Here is a 23158-nt window from a genome sequence, read left to right as displayed (position 1 = left end):
CCATGGCAGGAGTGGGCGGGCCCGCTCGGGACGGGGAAGACGGTGCTGGTGGGGCTGTGGCGGCTGGGAACGATGCCGGGACTGCTGGGGCTCCCGGGCCGCGGCGTGCGGGGGGAAGACGCTCGGGCCGCGCCCCGCCGGCGGCGGAGCAGTGACGGGCCCGGGGAGCGAGCTCCGCCCCACCGCCCGGCCTGCCCCTCTCCCGGCGTCCCCCGGCGGCGGCCATGGCGGACGGCGGCGGGAGCGGGCGGGGGCCGTCGTGCCCCGGGGCGGCCGCGGCGCTGCGGCGCTGGGAGCAGCTGTGGCGGCGGGTGGCGGTGGCGCCGCCGTGGGCCCGTGGGCTTCTAGCCGTGGCCGCCGGGCTCGGCCTCTTCTACGTGGTGCTGCGGGTGCCGCTGCGGCTCCGGGACGGCCTGGCGGCCGGTGAGAGGCGGCGGGCCGCGCCGGGGGGCTGAGGGCTCGCCGCGGGGCTGAGGGCTGTTCCGGCGGCCAGGCCGGGCTCCTGTAAGGGCTGCGGGGCCGCCGGTGCGGGATGGGACGGGACGGCCTACCCGGCAGCCGCCTGCGGGCCGGCCCCGCGCCCCGAGCCTCCCGCAGCGGCGCACCGAGCGCACCCGCCCGGCCCCGGGGCTCTCCTTGTGCCGCCGGGTCCGGGGCCGCGCCAGTGTCCGGGGCCGCGCCGTGAGGGCGCCGCGGCGTCTGGAAGCGTCCGAGGCGGCCTCGTGGTGCGGCCCCGGCGGATCCCGGCCGTGCCGCGGCCCCGTGCCCTGGCCCTTAGTGCCCGGCCGGGTGTCACCGCTCCCCGCCCCGGGGGGTCTCGTCAGGCTCCCCCCTGAGTTTTGCGGGGGCGGGGATCGAGCTCGCCGTCACCCCCAGGCCCGGCCCGGCTCCCTCCCGGCCCGGCGGGTGGCAAAGCTGGTGTGCGGTTTGGGTACAACCACGGCCAGAGCAGCACTAGCGAGCTGCCTCCCCTGCCCTGTGCATAGAGACCAGGAGGGAGAGGTCTGTGGAGAATGTGTGTTCTTAACACTGAATAGAAACGTGTTGAAACAGTCCGTTCCCCTTTCAGATTAACATGAAATAATCCATTAAATTGGCTTGTTGCTGCCCACCAGCCATGAGGGGGTTGAAACCATAGACTCCTTTGTCCAAGAACTTAACACTGCCTTGTTTAGAATGGGTCTAACCTAACGCACTGTCTGTTGGTTACACAGGGAAAATAATATACGGAGAGGATTCTCTAATAAACTAACGTTATCTGTAAAATTACGGGGGCTACATTGTATTATGTATTTGCATAATATTTCATTTGACATTTTTAATGAAAAGCTACTTGTGTTTTTCAGTTCTGCTTGTTAAGTCTTTGGTTTTGTTTCTCTTAACAGCGACTGTGTTCTTAGGCACTTTGACTCCAAAATTCTACTTTGCCCTTACAGTGACCTCGTCTTTTATATCTGGACTGATATTTGTAAGTAGTCCACTTTTCTTTTTTTAAACAACCTTAGCACCTCTAGGATGCTTTCCTTGGGGGTAAATGGAACTGGCTTTTTTTTTATCAGACTCTAGAGGGTGCCTTTGGACTAGGAAGGGACTTGTTATTTAGTAGCTTTTCTGGCGTGTTATACATACTCTCTTGCTATATGTGTTGTACTTTGGGGTGAGTCTAGGGAAAATAACTTGTATCTGTTTTAGAAACTCAGGCTTGTTACAAGGAAGTACATGTCCCCCTGTATATATACATGAAAATGCAAAATACCTGTGCAAACTCTGCAGACCCCCCTGTGTAAAGAAAACAGTGAGATTTTCATTGTTCTTTTAAACTAGGTGGTTAAGAGTTTAACTTCCCACAGTAATTTTTGGGGGGTTTTTATGCATAGGTCATCATGTAACTACCTTAATGACTTCGGTGTGAAAATGAGCCAATAATTCAGCTCATCTTCAGACGACAGTGAGCACAGACATGGCTGACTGCGTGAAATGAACGGGGCACACTTGCACAGTCAGTTCTGCTAGAGCAGCTCTTTCTGCCGTGGTGGTCATTGGACCCTGATGCAGACCATGGTACTATATTCAAATTTTTGGATTAATCTTTATTTTCAGTATTAAAAGCTAAAGGAAATATCAGTTAAACCTATTTAGCAGAATGTGCACATTCTATTTTATATGGGATTTTTTTGTAGCCAGTATTAAAAAAAAGGTCTTATTTATGTGGCAGAAACAACTCGTTTGCTGTCAGTAATGTTGCTTGGGTTTTGACTGAAGGATTTGAGGGAGGTCACATAAGGAGATGGTTTCTGCTTGTGATAGGCCTTTTAAGTAGGTTTGCTCTTAAGAGAGAAAAGTGGTTATTGGTCAGCTGCTATTTATAGTGATGTGTCTTAACAAAGAACACAGTTTCTCTAAATGCCACTTCTGTGTGCGTGCTAGTGAAAATGCGCAGGTAAGTTGGTGCAGGGCTGACAGTACGGCATAGTGCTTAAGGACTGTGATACACGGGTGTTCTTAATGGCTTCAGAGAGAGCACGAGTAATACTTTTGACCCAAAATTTCTGGTAAGGGAACTTGGTTGCTGTTAATTCAACCTTTCCTCTTCTCTTCCTTCTCTGACTGGCAGAACATGTCAATTTAACAGTCCATTTTGTGCTTTATTCTTTTAGATTATTTTTGTGAAATGAAAAAACTACACCTGTCTCTGAGTTCTTGCCTCCATGCACGGTTTCCGTACAAAGGCACTTTCTGAAAGGGTTTAGAAGTTACCCTAATGATTTGGGGAGGGAGGAACATACGTTTGACTAAAATTTTACTGTTTTATTTCACTCTCTTTCATGTTATGTGGGTGATCCTGTATGACCAGACAGGCCAAAACACATAATCAGTGTTAATTTGTATGTGGACAAGTTGCATCTATGGTCATTTGCAAGGGGGTGTCCTAGCTGGGAACGACTAGCTCTTTGTTTCTGATGTTTATGTTGGAAGGGTGTTGCCTAAGGAAAATTCTGGTGCTTTTTTCTCTTGTGACAGGTGTTTGAGTGGTGGCATTTCCAAAAATACGGCACATCTTTCATTGAGCAGGTTTCTGTGAGTCATCTGAGGCCCCTCATCGGTGGCGTAGAAAATAGCCCTCCAACACCAGCAGCATTCTCAGCTGGAGAGAATGAGACGAGCAGGCAGAATATGCCAGGTGATTGTTACTGTTTCTCTGTGGTTTTCCCTAAGCTTCAAGGCGGCTGATTCACATGGACTGGCTTTTTAATTACTTCGACTCTAGTGTTTGTAGTAACTGGAGAAAGGCGTGCATCTTACAATGTGCTTTTCTAATAGTGTAAAGATAAAGTAAGTAATAATGTATCTTTGATCTAAAACATACATTACTGAAAACATCTTTTAGAAAATATATGCACGTTTAGCTAAAACTGTTTCAGTAACATTAGATATGTGCTGTTCGGAACACGTGCAAGATAAACATTGGATGAGTGTAAGTGGCAGTGTTTAATCTTTCCACCATGTGCCTTTGTACCCCAGCAAAGTTGGGGAGCAAAAATATTGATGGGATAGCAGAAGTTGAGGGAGAAGATGATTGTATGATTGTGCTCAGGTTGTATAACAATAAAATTAAAGCAGCTTTTGAAAGTAAAACTGCATTTGCATTACTGCATTTTAAAGTCAAGGTAGTATTTCCTGTGCTCTTAATTCCAAAAGTACTTTTTTTTTTTTCAGAGTGCAAAGTGTGGCGAAATCCTCTCAATCTTTTCAGAGGGGCAGAGTATAGCAGGTATTAATTATCTTACTTTCCACTGCATATTTTTAAAATTAATCAGGGGCATACACATGACTTCTTCGCAGAGCTTGCACTAGTAGTATCAGGAGACAGCCGAGACGTGCAAGATTAGAGGGGTGATTGCCAATCCTGTGTTTAAAAGGCACCTATCCAAGCTTTGGCAGTTTCAGTGTTAAGAATACAAATACTACTGTAACATCATCAGGTTTTTTGTGAGTAGGGTAGGAGAAAAACTTTATTCAGAGGTTGAAACAGTGTTTCTGAATCTAAATTCTCTTTTATTCCACTGATATGGCTGTATTGTAAGTTTCCTTGTGTTATTTCATAGGAAAAGCTGCTTCCTTGGAAGCCAGTTGTTCAGAACTTTAGGATCAAGAAGACTTTTTTTCCCCCTCTGCAGGAAGCCTTCTAGCAACCTGAACAGATTATGGAACAATAGTAATTGAAAATTTGTTAGTAGCTCCGGTCTTTTTTTTAATAAAAATTTTCAGCACTAGCTTCAGTTGTTAGGCACATCACATATCCCCCTTGGTATCAGCATTACTATTCCTAGGACTGAATCTTACTGAAATTTCTTCCATTAAAGATACATCTGGGTGACTGGGAAGGAGCCTCTTACATACTATGACATGAATTTGTCTGCTCAAGATCATCAAAACTTTTTCACATGTGATACAGATGCCCTTCGGCCTTCAGATACAGGTACCAATGTCACGTGCATAAGGTATATAACTTTACGCTCTCCAACAGTGGGTATTTTTAATGTACTTCAAGGTAGCACAAGCTATCGTGTCAAATATTGTGTGAAATGATGGCCTTTCTCAACTATTAAGAAGGTTTATTAGACGTATTTAGTGAAAAGATGGGTCTTCACCTTGTGCTTTCTCTACTGACTTTAATGCTGTCAGGATCCTGACATGCTTTAAGATCTCACACTTTTCAGATAATTAACAACATGATACTGAAAACCTGGATTGTGTTCCCAACAGCCAAAGATGTGGTCTTGTTTAGACCTTAGTAATGAATAGTGCAGTCTCCAGAATTTCTTCCTTGTGTTCCACATGTTTAGTGCAGAAAATGTCCTCTACCTGGTTATTGTCAGGCTGGGTGCGAACTATGGCCAATTTGTCAAGTTCCGGAAGTGTTACTTGTCAGCTGGCTGTGACGTGCTTGATATGAACGATGTGTTTTTGTTTCACAAATGGAGTGTATTGTCTCGCTTACTAAGCCAAGACTAATATTTTGTTTCCAAAAGAAAACTCAAACATTTTTCCACTTATTCTTGCTGGACAGCAGAAGGTTTTGTTCCAAAAGAAACATGTATAGATTCTTCAGTTTTCTTATCGTACTTGAGATAGGCCAGATACATAACTCCATGAACGTAAGGTTTTGAGGTTTTCAGAACTGTTACTTGCTCTGAAAGCTAGTAGCTCTGCGCAGAAAATAGTAGCTCCAAGTATGTTGTTTTTCTTTTGCTGAAGTTGGTTTGCAGTTTGGGATTTCCATTTTTTCCTAATGGAAGCGTAGTGGGGAAGGGTTTAGAGTCATTGCCGTGAACTTTTGTTTGCTCCTTACCTGACCGTAATTTTGAATTCAAGTCATAATTCAAATGACCCTTTTGAATAGATAGATTTCACCCTTTTTGTTTCCTAGAACAGTTTCTAATAAGGTGAGAAATTATTATTGTATATCTTGAATTGGCTTTGCCATGTTATGCCATTCAAATGTGCTTTGTAAATGTAAGAATAAATTGTTTAACCCTTTATGATCTGGTATTTGTCTAAATATGTAAGTATGAATCTGTACCTGTGCAACACACAGCTTTGTTTATCACTCCTTTCATTTAAAGTTCTGTTTGAAAGCTTAAATTTAAATTCTGTGCAGGTCCATGCAAGGGCCTGTGTTTAACAGTTGCTCCTGCCAAGCTTTCAGCAAGTCTTTGGAAATGTTTCCAAAAATCTGTAGCAATTTAGAAATTGTACATCTGCCTGGTTATGTAAGCTGCCTTTGCTGCTCAGTGTAGGAGTTCTTAAATGGTCAGTGAATAATCTTCCCGGTGGTGTTGCTTTCTTAAAGCAAATTTGGGGCGTAATGAGAAGTTGCAAGATTCTGCTGCTTGTGGTAGAAATTCATGCTGGAATTAAGTCACTTGTTTACTCTTCCCTCTGACAATTATGTAGCAAACAAGAATTGGCGAAATGGAGGTGAATGCTAAGGTAGAGCTGGGGCGTACGCAGCCAGCGTTGCCTCTGTTGGCTCCCGAGTGTTTCACCGGTGTCTGTCCCTCACCAGCCTTTCAATGTTTTTGCAACAGTTATGCAGAAAGCATGGCGAGAGAGAAACCCTCAAGCCCGGATTAAAGCAGCATATCAAGCTCTAGAGTTGAACAATGAGTAAGTTTATACTATAAGTTGCTGTATTTCTAGTGTGAAAGATTAAGTGGAGTGATGCTGAGCGCACTGTTTCTTGTTCTAATAATTTACTTTTAGCAGAGTTCTGAATAGCTTAAGGGGGACTTCTGTGACTATGAGAATTGCACGTGGGGCTGTCTGTGCACTGAAGTACTGAACTGTTCTATAGAAAAATAGCTTTTGTTCTCCCTTTTTCTTGGGAAAGACTTTTTTTTTAAATCTTAGTAGCAATAACAAATGAGAAATCTTATTCAGATGTGGAACAGTCTAAATTGAATATCAATTTTCAAATACTCTTACAACACAAACCAAATAATTTAACGCACTTCTGTGATCCATTTTGTTATGTACTCTCGTTTTTATATAAAATGTCTACCTCCTGCTTTCAAAGTATCAAACCAACCCAAACACAGAAAAAAACCCTCTCCAGACAATTACCAGAGCATTTTTAGTATTTCAAGGAAAATAACCTGACTTGCTGTTACAATTCTTTCTTTTGTTCTTTTTCCAAATGTTTTTTTTTTCTGTGACATGGAAAAGGTTTCTGTTTTCCTGACACCATTTGAACTCAAGTCAATATTTTGGTACTGTAAAATTGTCAATGCTTAGATATTAAACATAAGTGAAAACTGCCCATTCCTAATGCTTTCAACACTTACTCAAAAAATACTAAACTTTGTCCCACAGAATAATTAGTGGGTTTTTCCTTATTACAGTTGTGCCACTGCGTATGTCCTCCTGGCTGAGGAAGAAGCAACAACTATTGTAGATGCTGAGAAGTACTTCAAGCAGGCTCTGAAAGCAGGAGAAATGATTTACAGAAAGTCTCAGAACTGCCATTCCCAAAGTCCCCAGCACGAAGCACAGCTGAGTAAGCGCTTTTGAATCACATAAACTCTTGGGTTTGTGAGAGCAGAAATGTAAAACTGAAGTTATGAGTAGTGATTCTGGTTTGAGTCCCAATTCAGTGAGGCAGTTCCTACTATCTCAGCTATGCTTATGCGTGGCATGCTGTGAGATCTTTGTAATACCCAGATGAAGCCCAGGAAGTGGCAGTCACGCTGTGCGTTCGTCGTGGGTTGTCTTGCTGAGGCTCGGTACGTTATTGTTGAGGAAAGTTGGGTGGGTGGAGCAGACGGATGGAGCAATTAGTGTGTGTCAGCAGCACCTTCCTTTGTTCCACCCAACATTTGAGAAACAAACTTTATTTTGTCACTTAACCTAGTTAAGAGTTACTGGCACTGGTCTAGATGGGCCTTGGTTGGGGCAGCAGTAGTAATTATTTTATGCTTTTACATGCTGTTAGGAAAAGGTTGTGGGGGTTTTGGTGCTTTTGGTTTTTTTTGAGAGAGAAGGAGAGGTAAGGACTGAAACAGACTAATTTTTTTTATCTTGTAATCAGGAAGAGACACCAATGTATTGGTATATGTGAAAAGGAGACTGGCTATGTGTGCAAGAAAACTCGGAAGAATACGAGAAGCAGTAAAAATGATGAGAGATGTAAGTAAAAGTTAAAAAAAGTGACGAACTGTTGTTTTCAGTCACATTGTCCAAATTGATGGTTTAAAGATCCTTTCTAGGCATCATAATGAGTCTACGTGAATTATTTTCCAATAAGATTTGCACATCGTGATTCATCATATTTTTGTTTGTCTTTTTGGTTCTTACACATAGGTTTTAAATTTCTGTATTATATAATGTCGTATGTTCACAGTTCTGTTGTCGTTTGCTTCATGCCTGACTCCGCGACTACCTTGTCAAAATAGCCAACTTCAGACTTCATCATAATTTTTCTTTCACTTGCCCGAGGTGTATCATAAGTTCTTTTTTCATAGGAAAATATTACTGACCAAACCAACTCACTGTGGGAGTTGGGCAAATTGGGGCTGAGAGGCTGTTGAATGAACCTCAGTATACTTATTTTCCAGGAGGTGAATATAGGAAAAAGGTAAGGTAGAAGTGATGCCGTTCTTCTCATGCTGCTTATGTGCCAGTTTCTAACACTGAAAGAACAAACCATTGGAAAAAGCTTGAATTGTTGTACTGTTTTCTATTAACGATTACAGGGATTCGCATGCAATTCTGTATGTGTTTAGTTTATTTCTCTTTTCTGATTTGCAGTTGATGAAAGAGTTTCCACTTCTCAGCATGCTGAATATTCATGAAAACCTCCTGGAGGCACTACTGGAGTTACAGGCCTATGCAGATGTCCAGGCAGTTTTAGCGAAGTATGACGGTAAGTGATGCCTATTGGGAAATATTGGTGTTTTCGTATAAGAGTATAGGCGAGGTGGGCAAGGTGTGCCTGTCCAAAAGCAGATGCCTACCCATGATCTCAGCTAGTTGGCTACGTTCCCTTCGTCAGCAGCAAATAGGTGCTTCCGGGGTGCAAGGCAACTTTTTTCTTTTGAATGATGAGGGCAAATTTAGGCAAGCTAAACTGCATACAAATTACTTTTATGTTTTTAAGTTCTGATCTGTAAAGAAATCTTGGAGGTCACTTTGCTTCAATTCAAGGATTGCTCTAATTTTTTAGTATCTTCAACATCCCTAGTGTGTGCCTAAATTCATAACCCTTTTTCAGTCAGCACGTATCCCCCTAAGTAATTGATGTAAATAAGCTGGAAAACGTAGTTTTCCATTCTGTCGCCTTCCAGGCTTGACCTCGTGATTCTGTAATGGTGAGTTGCTCGCCAGAGATAGCAACATGCAAGCATGCTGCTTGTCAGAGATTAGTGGTACGCAAGTGTTGGCCTATTAAATGGCTGTAGTTTGCTTTCACTTTCCCTCTCAGCTAATACGTTTCAGGTGTTGTGCAAGTCTAGATAAAGGTTAATAAAACATATACTTACTTTCTTATTGTCCTCAGAGTTTTGCCACCTAGATAATGCCCACATCATTAGTGTACAAAGTGCTGCTGTCAAAGCTGTCCCTTAAATCATCTTCAGAATGGAGGGACATAGAAGCAGTATTTTGTGGCAATCGTTCCCTGCCCTTGAGAAGTCAGTATGTTCTCTCTTGTGTCTGTTCTTTATTGCTTCAGGGAATTGGAAGTATGGTATTCTTGCCCAAACCCCGTGCCCCTCGTGCATGGCCGCCCTAGCAGCCTGCTCCTGTTACTTGACAATCCATGTTCTTCTGTGTGGGTTCTTATTAATTTAGCAAAACCATTTGCTCTTTTCCTGGTGCTTCTCTATGTTAACACCGGGAATTGCAACGCTTTCTTGAGAAAGGATTGCTGATTTTTTTCTGACCATCTGGAAAAATGAGTATGAGCTTCAAACTCTCTGTAGCGCCCCTGTGTTTTGCTTGACACGACAGCCAGACTTCTAGTAAGTGATGGACAAGCCCAGGATGGGATTTACAAAAAAAGCAAGAGCCATCTGACTATACACAACATAGTACTTGGGAATTAGACCCCAGACTTTGTCTGCTTTTAAAGTAAACTTGTACTGTGGAGTGCTAACCTTCTAATCTGTAATTGTCAGCTCAAACCTGGCTTCAAATGTTCTACAAAACCTACAACTAATAGAATTTTTCTCCATGGAACTGCAAAAGAGTGGAAATTGCATTTCATTAAGATTTGTCTACCTGTCTGTAATGTAATTTTCTTGGTCAGCGTCTAGTCAGTCTCTCTTTCAGTATTATGTAAAACTCTGTTAATGAACAGTTGCAACATTAGGTAAAGATTAGAAGCTTATTTTAAACCTTTGTGGATTAATATAGGAAAAATACATTGTTCTTAAGTGTGTGTTTATACATGCATTCCTCTTTGAATTCAGTTTCAGTGTCTTGGTATGTTCAGAAATAAAAATCACTCTCTACCACCTAACTGCAACTCCCAGGTTTTTAATCTGAGACTGGTGACCAGACAAAAGGCTCTGCAAAGAAATTAGAAGTTTCTAATCACAGCTGAAATGTTCCAGATGCTGCATTCATTGTCTGACCAAGTAAAATTCTTCAAGCTCAAAGGATGTGGGTTTAAAATGTTTGTCTTGTCTTAGAATCGTACAGCTTAATTATTTTATTTCACCATAGATATCAGCCTTCCAAAATCGGCAGCAATATGTTACACAGCAGCCCTGCTAAAAGCCAGAGCCGTTTCAGAAAGGTAAGGAAGCTTTTTTCACTGTTTTTGAAAACAGTGGTTTGTTGCTTATCTTGGGTTATGCTGTGAAATATAAACTAAAAAGGTCTAAAGCCAATATGTAGCAATTACATGTCTAAGTTAAGCGTATTTATATAGACGTGTGTGTGTAGTTATAGGTAACTTGAAGTTTCTTTTAAGCATCCATACAATTAATACAGGTGAAGATGTACGCACACGTGGTCTTGTATAAATTTTGTTTTCAGTGTGGCGCTTGTGATGTCTGGCAGCTCTTTGTTTTGAGGATTGGGTGTGGGATATTTGAGTAGTTCATGTAGCATTTCGCTTTCGTTCTGGTCTATTTGCACAGCTGATTCTAGCTTTACCTCCGAGTAGGTGACGTAAAAATCTTACGAAAGACGGAGCGCTCAATTACCTTACGTGATTGACATGAAGTTTCAAAAAGTTAAACATAACTTTCTCATATGGGCATGGATGACAGTCAAGATACCTAAATTAACATGAACATTCGTCTCCTAGAAGGGTTTGTTTATCTTCCTTGATAAATCAGGCAATTTTTAATGAACTCTAAGCTTACAATGCAAATAAACACCTGGTTAGCGTTTATTATCTGCTTGTGCTCAGCATGGGGTTCTCCCTTCAGGTTCTCCCCGGAAACTGCTTCCAAGAGAGGGCTCAGTACAGCAGAAATTAATGCTGTGGAAGCAATTCACAGGGCTGTGGAATTTAACCCTCATGTTCCAAAGGTAAGAGCAGTTTTTTTCCTGTTGGACCACTTTTTATTGTCTTCTTTCAGAAGTGGTGTTTATTTTATCATCTTGTTATTTGAGCCTTTCTAGTCCCATGTTTTCTTGAAGGTGGTTGTAACTCCAGCTGTGGAGTTGTTAAACACACTAGTATTTGCATTCTAAATGTTTGGTGGCGAGAATTAGTTGTTTGCAATAGGTGATGTTCAAACCATGTTTTCTTGAAGGTGGTTGTAACTCCAGCTGTGGAGTTGTTAAACACACTAGTATTTGCATTGTAAATGTTTGGTGGCGAGAATTAGTTGTTTGCAATAGGTGATGTTCAAACTGGGCTTTTTACAAAAAATTTTCACTCAAAATTTTCTAACTCATTGGAAAATCCAGTAATGTATTCATAAAGGCCCTTTGTTGGGTCAGGATAAGCACTAATAAATATGAATTTAGATATTCAAAATCCCTGAAGCCAAAATAAGTTATCCAAACAGTAACCACTTGCGTAGTATTTCAAAATACTTTTTTTCTGCTGTACATCCAAGCGTGGCTTCAGAACTCGGGTTATTGAAGGATCTAGTGTCACTTATTTTCTTCATCCACATGTAAACAAGATGAAGAGTCAGTATTGCTGCAGGCTGTAATTCAATGTCTGGTACTACTTGAAGTGGCCTAGATACGGATTCCACTGGGCATTGGGTGAAAATAAAATCTTACGTTGCTTTTTACTGTACCAGTATTGTAATGTGTTCGGTTTGAAACCTTGAGTGCAGAAGGTTGGCTTAGTCCTGGGCCTAATCCTCTGCAAATGCTCATGGAGTCCGAATGACTGTTGCTGTGAAGGCTCGAATTATCCAGCTGCTCTCTTCTGTCTGCCTGTCCAATCTAATAGAATGTGCACTGAGAAAGCTAATTGCTGGGAGAAATTGCTCCTGTTTGCATGACTGATCAAGAGCGTAGCAAGTTCATTTCAGACAGTCTCAGACAGACTTTTCTTTAGCCTCTGCCTTTAGGGGAAGAAGATTATAACGCATTATCATTACCTAGAAGTTCTTTTATTTTGTATATCCTTCAGTTGTTTCAGGAGCCTCATGTACCTTTTTAAAGAAGCTAGGTATCCTTTCAAACAGGCTGTTCCATAGCTCTGTATGTTCCATAGTTCTACAGACAATCACAGAAACTGATTCCAGGTTTCAGTAATTTGATCTTCTTTTCTAATTGTATACCTATCCAGTCGTCTTCATGATTTTTTTAATTACAGTATTGTCTCGAAACACCAATTTATTAGATGGCAGGGCAGAATATTATTGGTGCTGGCTCCCAAGAGCTCTGAAATATTCGTAGTCAAAGCAAAGAAGCGAAGTAACTTGCCCAGTGTGTTACAGTGGACTAGTGGGGAAGAAAGTCTGGTTTTTGAATTTGCAGTCTGTTCTGTCCCATGGACTGAAAAAAAATAAATGAGTATGTAAAGTAGAAATCCCTTTGTTCTCGCATCTGATGAAAGTGGTTGTCTTTGCACATAACATCATTTTGCATAAGGAAAATAAAATGATGTTTGTTTCTCTTTGTTCCGATTTATGCTTTTACAAGGACGGGTTTTGTTTGGAAAGTTAGGAAGACATTTTACAGCGCTAGAAAACTGGTGCTCTTAAGTCATTTCAAGCCCGAGGTCTGTAACTACATTTTGTTAATGTGTGAAACCATCTTTTCCAATCAGCTTCTGAACATCTTATTTTTACTGTGTAGAAAGACTTTCTGAAATCTGCAAAACCCAAGGTATTTTCAGAACCGATACCTTCCCTGTCTTATGGTTAAATATGTACATGAAAACCACCAGACTCTAGAATTTTTCTGTTTAGGTGGTAGCATGGGTGCAGAAACAGCCGAAGCGTGGAGGTCAGCGTTGGCATGTTGCAGCAATACTTGCAGTGGGGCTTCCTCATCGTTACTGCGTCGATATTCCCTTGTTCTCTGCACAGTTAGTACAATGGAAAAGTGGGCACTGCGGAGAGCACGAGGAGTCAGGTCAGGGGTCAGATATTTGAGACCATTTTCCCACAGCAGCCCTGTGTGAGTGATCCTTTACTGTGCTAAAAAAAAAAAAAAATTAAAAAAATTGAAGAGGATTAGAGGGGATTAGCAAGAATATTACCCTCTGGAGTGTAGGCCCAAGGCACTAAGAGAAGAACCTAGCCAGGCAGTAAATGTGCTTTATTTGGCCAGGGCACAACCCCTTCTACATTCCTTCAAGAATCTGAATGGGAAAAGTTAAGTCCTCAAACTGGATTAGTAAATAATCTCATAGTTTGTGGCATCTGCTGAAATAAATCGGCGAGTTAGCTGCATTCTTACACTTTGGGAGACAGTCAAAGGAATTGCCAGCTACATTGATCAAAGATGTGGATTAACTTTGGCTGTTATTGAATGAGACACTATGCGCTAGGAGAGAACAACTCACAGGTAAATACTAGAGCTGAAACTGTCATTTCATTTGTGTAAAAATGGCTCATCTGTTTTTAAAAGCTAAGTTCAAATGAATACCTGTTTTTTTCACTGTACCATCAGAAAACAAAATTGCATGCCCTGTGTTTCAAGGGAAATGGAAAACAATGAATCCTGGTGTTCTTTGACCCTTCTGTGCATCAGATGCTCTGCTGATGTAGGGAGAAGGCTGAAACTGAAAAAATCTGAAATCAGAGATACTTTGTAGTAGGCAGCAAAACCACATTATAACAAGATTTTCCTGGGTTTGGTTTATTATTCTTCCTTTGGTTAGCATACTGACACTTTCTGGTTTGCTACTCATTCTTGAGAGCTAGCAAGTACTTAGCCTCCTACACTGAAACTTTCAGTGATCAAATGACAAGTAAAAAAACATTGGGGTTTTTTATTAGCCTGAACAAGTAGCCCATTGGTATTGTACCTGTGGCATTATACTTCATGTATATTCCACAAGAATGTGTTTTTATTTTGCCTTACTGAAGAAGCATTTTTTTTCCTGATGTTTTGTGTGTGAAAACCCCAGTTTCTCTCACACGCAGATGTGTGCTTTGCCGCTTTTCACTTCCCGTGCGAGTGCGGGCTGTATGCGTTGTGTCAGGAGGTCGAAGCTGGCCCCTGTGTGATGTGCTCGGTTGTGCCTCAAATGATCCTTTATGTTTCACAATTAAAGATTTTGGAATATTTCATGTAACCAAGTGTGCTTTCTATTTTTATTTCAGTATTTACTAGAAATGAAAAGCTTAGTGCTACCTCCAGAGCATATTCTGAAACGAGGGGACAGTGAGGCAGTAGCATATGCTTTTTTTCACCTCCAGCACTGGAAGAGGATAGAAGGGGCTCTAAATCTGCTACACTGTACATGGGAAGGCAGTAAGTATCTCTCCGTTTTATGTTTTTCTGTACAGCAGACTAATCTCTCTGCCTTTATTCACCTCGAACATGATTGGTTCTCTTTGTGAGAAGCTGGTCACTTGGTTTAGATACAGATCTAATGTCCCTCACTCTTTTTTCAGCATTTAGGATGATTCCATACCCATTAGAGAAAGGTCATCTTTTCTATCCCTATCCGAGTTGCACAGAAACAGCAGACAGAGAACTGCTGCCAAGTAAGTGGTTTCTAAGCAGTAATGATAATAAAACATACGCTAAGGACATGTTCAGTTTGTGGTATTCTGTGTTTACCTTACTGTGATTTTTTTAGTTTGAGCTTCCTGTGAAGGGGATTCAGCTATTTGTTGATGTCCCTCCCAAACGATCCCGAAGCACTTGACGTGTGTGTGTGGTAAATGTTAGCTTGATTCTATAATAACCTAAGTCCCGAGATGAAGTCTGTGTGTGGTACGTTCAGACTAAGTTTGGCCAACTTTGAGAACAACAAAATGGACCAGTTCTTTAAATTACTTCTAAAAGAAGTCACGGATTTGACTACTGGTTTAGAGGAGCTGTTTCCTTTTAACAAGGAATAAACGCTTGGGTCCAGTCCTGCATTGAGGTATCTAGCAGAACCTGTCTGTGACCTAACAGAGAATCCTTGGTTAATCTGTAGCTTCACAGAATATGTATTGCTTTCTGTCATTAATTAATTGGTACGTATTTGTCTGCTGGACGGTGTGCCTCCTGGAACTCTTTATCCGTGTAGGTATTTTTATGGATTTATACTAACACTTGACACTGAAAAGTAAGGCTTCTCCAGCTGCCCGTTAATTCAAGATTACTTTATGCAATTATGAGCCTACATGGTTTTTCCTTTAGGTGAAACAAATAAAGTAAAGCAATGCTCCTGTGCTCATAATATTTAGGAAAATAACATTAATTTATAGAATTGGACTGTTAATTGTACATGTTAATAGAATTCCTTTGAGGGTGAACTTCTACATCACGAAAAAATACAAGTCCCTTGGGACTGGAAAGGGCTACTGCAAAAGCACCAGCAGACCCACTGAGACCACAGCTGTGGAAAGGAAAACTACACATGCGTGTTTATATTTAAAAGCCTGAAGTTATATTTAAAATGTGTAATTTAAATTTGCCCCCAGACTGCTTTAAATTACTCATTTCTCACTTATGCAGGATATTGCACAAGGAATTCCTCGGTTAGCGACTAACCCTAAATTGTGGACTTCCCAGCATAATTAAACACCAACACATGCAGATATTTCAACACGATCACTCACGCATTCCTGTTATGTTTTAAATATAAAACTACCCATAAATAAAATAATCTTAACACTTTTATTGCAGTACTTCCTTGAGAAATCTTGACACTTTTTTTAAAATTTATCTATTTAAAATAGTGTTGACCAAACTAAGTGTTCCAAAATCCTGTCTTGGTCTGACTAGTAACAATTCTTAAATGGCTGTGAATGTATAGAATTATCTTTAGTTGTCCTTACCTATTTCAGATTTGATTTTTAGTTTCCCAGTGTAGGGAGAAACTGGTGCAAAAAGAATCCTTCCTGGTTTTTTTAACACTTTCCTAGCTTATCTTAGGACCTTTCCTAAATTATATTGCTCCATGTTTTAATCAGGTGACTATATATACAGTATAAGAGCATAACAGTGTTCCGTAGTAGACAAGTGGTTTCCTTGGTCGCTCAGTAAAGAGCGTGTTAACTGTCGTGCTGTATCATGGCCTGGCAGGGCTGGCTGCACGTTAAGGTGAGCTGATAACCTCTGGGATAACACTAAACACCCCTGATGGGCGTTAGACATGAAACTGCAAATGTTCTACTTACCTCTGCTCCAAATTCATATACTTAAAAGCAAAACAAAACCCAAGCACTTTGCTGTTAATGAGTCGCAATGGCACAAGCCGCTTTTGCTGGGCTTGCTTTTGTAGTGGCAGCTTTCATGCGCCAGCATTCAGAAACAGTAACTGGGAGGGTAGAGTGTCGTCTTCCTCCCTCAGACTTCAGTTTAAAAATGAATACAGATGTATTGTTTTACAAAAAGGCTTACTTTTGAGGCTTTAGCAAGATTTTAAGAACGGCTTGTCAAGAAGTGTGCCAAGAGTTCAGAAATCCTTATGTCTATAGAAGCTATTTTTTTCTTCATTTACAAACGCTTTAAAAATCACTGGATGAAAATCAGAGCTGCAGGTATTCAGAGCCAGTAAGTAATTGCCAATTCACCAAACAGGTCCTCAGCTAGTAACCAGTAGTAGTGTTCTGAGTGCTGAAAGCTCCATAAGCCAGCCCTTAGCCTGTCTAATCACCTTCTTTTGATTTTGTTACCATAGATTGGAAATTGCAAGGAGCTGCTATGTACAGAATTTATAACCTAGTCCTGGTACTGTTTTCTTTGAGGTCTGCTCTGTCAGCTGCTTGGAAAAAATTTACCGTAGCTTACCAGCCAGAACTCTTTGAAAAGTATTAAGGAGCTACCTTGCACTTGATGGTTGTTTTGTACCTGCGGAACTTCTTATAGGATGGGGAAATGTGATGTTCCCTTCAGGTAACAAGATTAATGTTTCAGAGGGTTGAAAACACCTGAATGGTTCAAACTGGTCTAGATAATTTTGACAGCTTGAGAATTTTACAGTACTTCCCTCTCCTGTTAAAAGCGTAGATTCTAAAAACTAAGCCTGATTAAATGCTTAAAAAATAAAGCCCATGCAGTGAAAAAGAAGATAGGGAAGAGCAAGATGTGTAACCACTCTTAATAATGAAGACAGGCAGTTAATGTAGGGGAAAAATTTTTGAGAAGTTTAAGTACTGGGACCTAAAGTGCTGCCAATAGTCTTGAGCCCACATTTAGTCCTTCTGGAAGACTAGACCTCAGTCACAAGACTGTATAGTAATTCAGAAAACTGTCCTCGATTATCAAATGTCAACATTCTTCATTTTTCCTTTCAGCATTTCACGAAGTCTCTGTGTACCCACAGAAGGAACTTCCCTTTTTCATCCATTTCACAGCAGGCCTATGTTCCTTCTCGGCAATGCTTGCCCTCCTCACGCACCAGTTCCCTGAGCTGATGGTCATTTTTGCTAAAGCTGTAAGTATTTTCTCTGTCGTGGGGCTTATTTAGGTAACTTGTGGGGTCTTTGGGAGTTTTGAGTCCATGGTGAAGTCGGCTCTAGTCAGTCTCATGTTTGTGGGGCATGAATTCTTTTATCTCTTTTTGTAAGAATCTATTTAGTGACAAATACGTGTTGAAATCTGGGCAAAATGTCTATTTTGACAAGAAGGTGAACTCTTACTCTAATATACCATGGCTTTAGTTTGCACTCTTATGGTGAGACAGCAGCATTTAAGCACCAGAGAAATTTTGTCACAGCACTGTGTTAATTAAGAATGGATTTTATTCTCATAAAAGTGGAAGAATGTGAGAAGAGTGTGAGAGCCTCAAAAAATAAATTTGTTGACTGGAGGTTTTGAGAAGTGAGTAAAAGGCAGGCTGGGCTGCAGGAAAAACAGGTCTCTTGCTGAGCGTTGGAAACTAGTAGCATGATGTGAATGGAGCAGGCGAGAAGAGAGGTAAAGTAGCTGTTAATGTCCAAGCCGGATTCAGAAGTTAGTTAGCTGTCACATACCTTTTGGGAACTAGACCAATGGTTTTATATCTCATCTGGTTCCAGTTACTGACTGGAGAATGTGCTCAGTGACCACAGTTCTGTCATTTGAGTACCTGTTGAAGGATAGAAATTGGACTTGACAAGGGCAAACAGGCTCTTAGCTCGGCACGTTTCTAATCTGTGCTGCTTTAAATACATCTAAATGTCTGCTGTTGAGCCATTTGTTCTTACGGGTGCCTTCTGTGCCCATCTTCTTTCTCCTTCTCTGCCCTGCTCTTTTTAGGGTTTCTTGCGTATCTTTTAATAATGCTGCTGGCTGTAACCTTGACATCTTTCCCCGGATGCTGAAAGCTGTGCTGTCTTACTTCGACAGCGGGAAGAGCTGCACAGGCGGCTTCCCCTCCCGACTTCTCAAACCAAGCCACGCAGTATATTTGGCCTCTGAACTGTGGATCTCATGCAGTAGAGCAGAGTGGCAAATAAAGAGCTCTGAACTCTCAATGAATAATTTATTCTAGCTTTGCTAGTTAAAATAGAGGGTGAAAGGCATTACGCTTTCTTGCTGTTTTAATGCAGCAGGTAATGTTTTGTTCCTAAAAGCGTTGGCTTTGCTAGCGATTCTAGTCTACAGCATCCAAGTCATGCAGGTCTGAGAGTGGGGCCTCATTTCCACACAGTTCTGTTGTCCAACTACATTTTCCAATATAAAGATCATGCCAGTGACAAATTTCAGTGCTGCTCATAATTGGCTGGGCTCATAGTAACTAGGGTCTATCCATCTGCTTGGTTAATTCTGTAAGGGCTGCATTAGCAAAGTTGTGTGATTTCCAAAGAGATACAAGGTCAAATGTTATGCTAACAAAGAATTGCTTGGTGAAGTTCTCTCTGCTGGGTTTCTTGAACCAAAATAAGACTTTGTATGAGTTAGTTGGCTTTGCATAATGGCATTTTGAATGTCAAGTGACATGTCCAAATGTGGGGGAAAAAACTCCCAGGGTTTGGTCATTTATAGCAGTGTGTTTGTTTCGCATGTTTTCTATAGAAGAGGATGGACAGTGTCTGCTCAACTGAAAAGATGATCAAGAAGCATGCATATTGCCTCGTCATTCCAGCAGCCAAGTCACAGCAGTGACAGGCACAGGCAAAGGGGTTCTTGCCACTCGCTGTGCTAGCATAATACTGGCAAAATGGAAACTGTGTACTGAGATAGAGAGACAAGAAGTGAATTCTGTATTAATCTTGTGAGATTGACAGTTGAGAAGGAAATACCATCTTCCAGTATTCTGCTATTTTAGATAGAATTAATGTTAAGTCCCAATCATACTCTAATGATTAATATTATTCCTTTAGTAATTATTGTACTCTTGATCCCATTCCTGATGTTTTCAGAAGCATTCAGAAAACTTGTAAGAAACAATGATACTCAATTTCAGGCTAACACTTCTGATTTTATTCATAGATTGCTTTATTTTAACTATAGATAATGCTGTATTGGCTGCTAACACTGTATAAAGCATTATCTCTTGTCTTGGAGGTGGGTGGGGGCAGCAGCAACTAGTTGAGCTTTCATACTAAAAATTGAAGTTTACCTTCTCTTTAATGACACCTGCCTCTCCATGCAAAAATACTGTAATAAAACAATTATTATTTGCTGTATCTAGTGTTATATCTGCAGGTAATTCTAGTGCTTTGTTTTCTAAATGAAATATTTTTCCTGCATATCTCATTATTTCAAGCATTTTTTCACGATACTGTGTTTTAATTTATTACATATAGAAATCTGAGATAATAAAGTTGTAGATGGTAGATACCCAGAATGCTTTGGCCTCAGTGAAAAAGCGATACAAACGGTCTTTCCAACAAATTGTTGAATTGTTGCATTTCCAACAAATCTAGAACAGTTTTAGGAGCGACAATTGGAAAGTATTGTGTATATGGAATTTTTCAGCATAAGTCTCTAAGTGACTTAAATATGGCTACTTAGATTACATTTCGGTTGCTTATTAGTCACTGTTGTTTCCAGCAATTGAACCTACAGCGAGCTGCATGCCTCTAAAGGGTTTTAAGAAGTTGAATACCTTTCTATTGCCTTGAAAAGTCAGAGTTTACATATTTTCATGTGTTAGTGCTTGAGTTTGTTTCCTCCATAATAAATCACAGGGTAAACTTTGGCAAATTGCTAAAAATATTCCAAGTGGCCAAAAATCACAACGAAGCATTTACTAGTTCCAATGTATACAGTGTAATAGGCCATCAGCAGAGACTTGAGCGCTGGCACCGGCGGCGAGCTGGCTCCCTCTGGGACGGCAGGCAGTCCTGCCTCCGCGCTCCCTGGCCCGTGGACCAGGCGCCAGAGGGATTTGCGTTGTCTTGCACAGGTGGAAGGGTTTGCAGGCTCTAGGGGCTGGTGCTGGCAGAACTGCTTAGCATTTATGGATCCAGTTAGAGCCAGCTGTGGCTTATTAGTTCTCTTAAGCTTGGACTTTCGGTATTCTTTGACTAAGGATGGATGTACCATGTGAGTCAGTGTGGGTGAGCACAGTGGAATAGGCGGCGGTGGGCAGCTCCCTGTGACCTGCAGCACAAGTGCAAGTGCTCTCAGTGGGTAAGAGCTCAGCCTTGCTGTTGGCTTCAGCTAGATTTCTGATCTCTTGGAGAATCGCTCTGTCTTGATCATCAGAGACAGCTCTGTTTCCTAAGCAGCTGCTGGTCAGAGCTTGTTCAGTAAGTGACAGAAGGGGTGACAATCTAGACCGTTCACTGAGCAAGCTAAAAAATATTGTTACATAAAACAACTCTTGTAACTGCAGACAAAAGGGTCTGATTATTTTTTCCATTCAGTATGAATTTTTATTTTTTAATAGTTACATAGGTGGAGAACTGGGGAGCTACGTATCATCACGCAAAAGTGATGTCGCACCATTCCTTCTGTCATATCTTAAAAAGATACCAAGAAGTCTGCCTTCAGGAAAACTAGAGATGCAGAGTCACAGCAGGCACTGTAAATAGTTTTCTCAGAAGTTCTTGAAAACAACCAACATGCTTACCTCCAAAGCAATTCAGTCCCATTTTTTAAGTCCAAACCTTATGCTACTGGAATAGATGAGTATTAGTTAATATTAAAGTATTGAAAAAACATTGCAGTGTTCCTGCTGAATCCCACTGAAAACAACTTCCTTATTCAGGGAATTGGACAAAATCCTAAGACAGTCCATGTTCCAAAGTGTTTTGATAGGGATTGCTTGATATTTTCCCAACAAAGAAAGAAGTCATGGGACTAAAATTAAAAATTGGCTAATTTTTAAGATTGCAAGATTAGGAGAAAACATTTCTCATCCTGGTTGTTCTGTAGCTCCCCATTAGAGGATTCCTTGCCATTTTGCTGATAGCAGCCATCCAGAGACAGAAAATAGGACTAAACAGAGCCCTGTCTGGCAAGTCCTGCTTTCTGTGACACTCTGCTTTACTTTCTGAACAAATCCCCCTACCACTTTCCCCAAAGCTCATTAAGTGAGACTGGAGAATTAACTTTTTAGCCAGCTGCTGAACTTTTCATATTTATAAACACTTGAGTCTTTTGCTTATCTAAGAGAAAATGTGTATAGTTTGGAGATGTGCACTTCCCTGCCAATGTGTAATGAGTGGTTCTACACTTTATAGAAAAAAAAGCCTGAAGTTTCCTGTCACAGCTGAGGGTCGATGCCAAGGGCAAAGGTTTCTTGCCTTGCTAATCTACATCTTAACTCATGCACTTAATGTGAAGGTGCCACACGCAAACAGGCAGGGAAGAAGCTAGCTGCAATGAAAAGCTCCTGCACTGCTGTGAATGTTATGTTTTAAAAGCCTTTTTAATGTAATATTTGAGGTTATGATATAAGCCAGGAGGGCCAAGGTAAAACCCTCAAAGTAAATGAGTCCTGTCATTGCTGCCTCATGAAAAGAGGGTTTGTACGAGGATAACACGAGTCCCAGTGGAATACTTGGGGGATGGGTTGAGAAGGTACAGGGGAGTTTGCACCATTTGTTTTAGCCTAATCTTTATTTCTGGAACTGTTTAGATGGCATCTAGAATATGGATCCTGTCTGGAAGCATGGGCTGGTCTTGGCGGATTGTCTGTTCAGTTTTCACGTTTGAGTTGAGAAAATTTGCTACCCTCCTCCCCAGTCTGTTCAACACTGAAGGCGCAGTGCTCACAGCAGCTGGAAGAGTTGTAGCACAGAGAAACGCCATCCTAACCCATCCTGATTCTGCCTAGGTGCTGCGAGTCCTGTGGCCTGTGAGTGCTCCCAGCGTTCTGGCCTCCAGCTGAGTCAACCGTGCTGAGGACGCAGCGGGTAAGTGGACAAGGCTGGAGCCATGGCTTCCCAGAGGGTGTTTTCTTCTTTTGTGTGTCTTGGCTAATATTTAAAGATTACTACAAGCCTGTTTCATGGTGTCAGCATTGGGGGGATCACAGCTCCATTGCCTTGGGGGAAAGACACAGGCTGGTTTTTTTGTTCACACCTTGAGCCTGTAAAAGGACATTGGTTTTGAAATTGAACTAATTTTTTGTTGTTGCGTTCTGTTTCTTCCAGTGCTTTGGGAATCTTTTTTCACCCGTCAGCTTCGTTATGGAAAACATTGAGGTCCTCCTGCTGTCCAGTCCCTGGCGTCAGCCGACTCCTGTGAGACCGGAGTGTGCTTTCCATGATGGTTCGAGTTTGTTACTCTCACGAATGTCACTGGCTGGTTAGCTGACCCCTAGGCATGGGGGGCAAGGAAGAAAGCTGTGCTATTCAAACTGGTATCTTTAACAGGCTTCCATGTTGGTAATGGTGCTTACCGTATGAATTTCTTCTTTGGGCTTAGTCTGTAATCATCCAAGAAAATAGTTTTTGTTGAGCAATACCTTATTGCTCTCTTAATCACTTGTACAACTGGAAGCTAATACTTCCTCTGTAAGAAAGGAGAGGACACAAACTAAGCAGATGTTTGGAGTATTGACACTTTCTTCTCAGCTGCAGATGCACCAGATAATTGGCTTAGGTTTAATTTTAAAAGCCTTTTCAAAATATTTGTTAACAGCAAGGTATGGTTCTGCTTTCTTTATTAAAAGATTGCTTCTTAA

At 41.4% G+C, this 23158-nt stretch overlaps 1 protein-coding gene across 4 annotated transcripts; it reads left to right on the top strand.

Moving 5' to 3' along the window:
• Positions 1-111: 111 nt before the first annotated feature.
• ST7L (suppression of tumorigenicity 7 like) lies at positions 112-23158 on the top strand. Of its 4 annotated transcripts, none has more exons than XM_075115479.1 (16): positions 112-423; positions 1386-1468; positions 3022-3181; positions 3718-3772; positions 4365-4480; positions 6093-6171; positions 6906-7060; positions 7592-7689; positions 8311-8425; positions 10228-10300; positions 10941-11043; positions 14256-14406; positions 14550-14642; positions 17451-17530; positions 22307-22385; positions 22626-23158. In XM_075115479.1, exons 1-15 carry the CDS (start codon positions 225-227, stop codon positions 22358-22360), a joined length of 1614 nt encoding a protein of 537 aa, XP_074971580.1. In that variant the 5' UTR covers positions 112-224; the 3' UTR covers positions 22361-22385; positions 22626-23158. The 4 variants fall into 4 exon arrangements, 3 of the variants coding, with proteins under 3 accessions (XP_074971580.1, XP_074971581.1, XP_074971579.1); XM_075115478.1 differs by having other exon boundaries at positions 115-423; positions 17391-17530; XR_012663915.1 differs by lacking the exons at positions 22307-22385; positions 22626-23158 and adding an exon at positions 16842-16989 and having other exon boundaries at positions 17391-17525.

The sequence above is a fragment of the Phalacrocorax aristotelis genome, chromosome 21, assembly GCF_949628215.1.
Source record: "Phalacrocorax aristotelis chromosome 21, bGulAri2.1, whole genome shotgun sequence".
NCBI lineage: Eukaryota > Metazoa > Chordata > Aves > Suliformes > Phalacrocoracidae > Phalacrocorax > Phalacrocorax aristotelis.
Note: the sequence above shows the minus strand (reverse complement) of the source record. Positions and strands in the feature narration are given on the sequence as shown.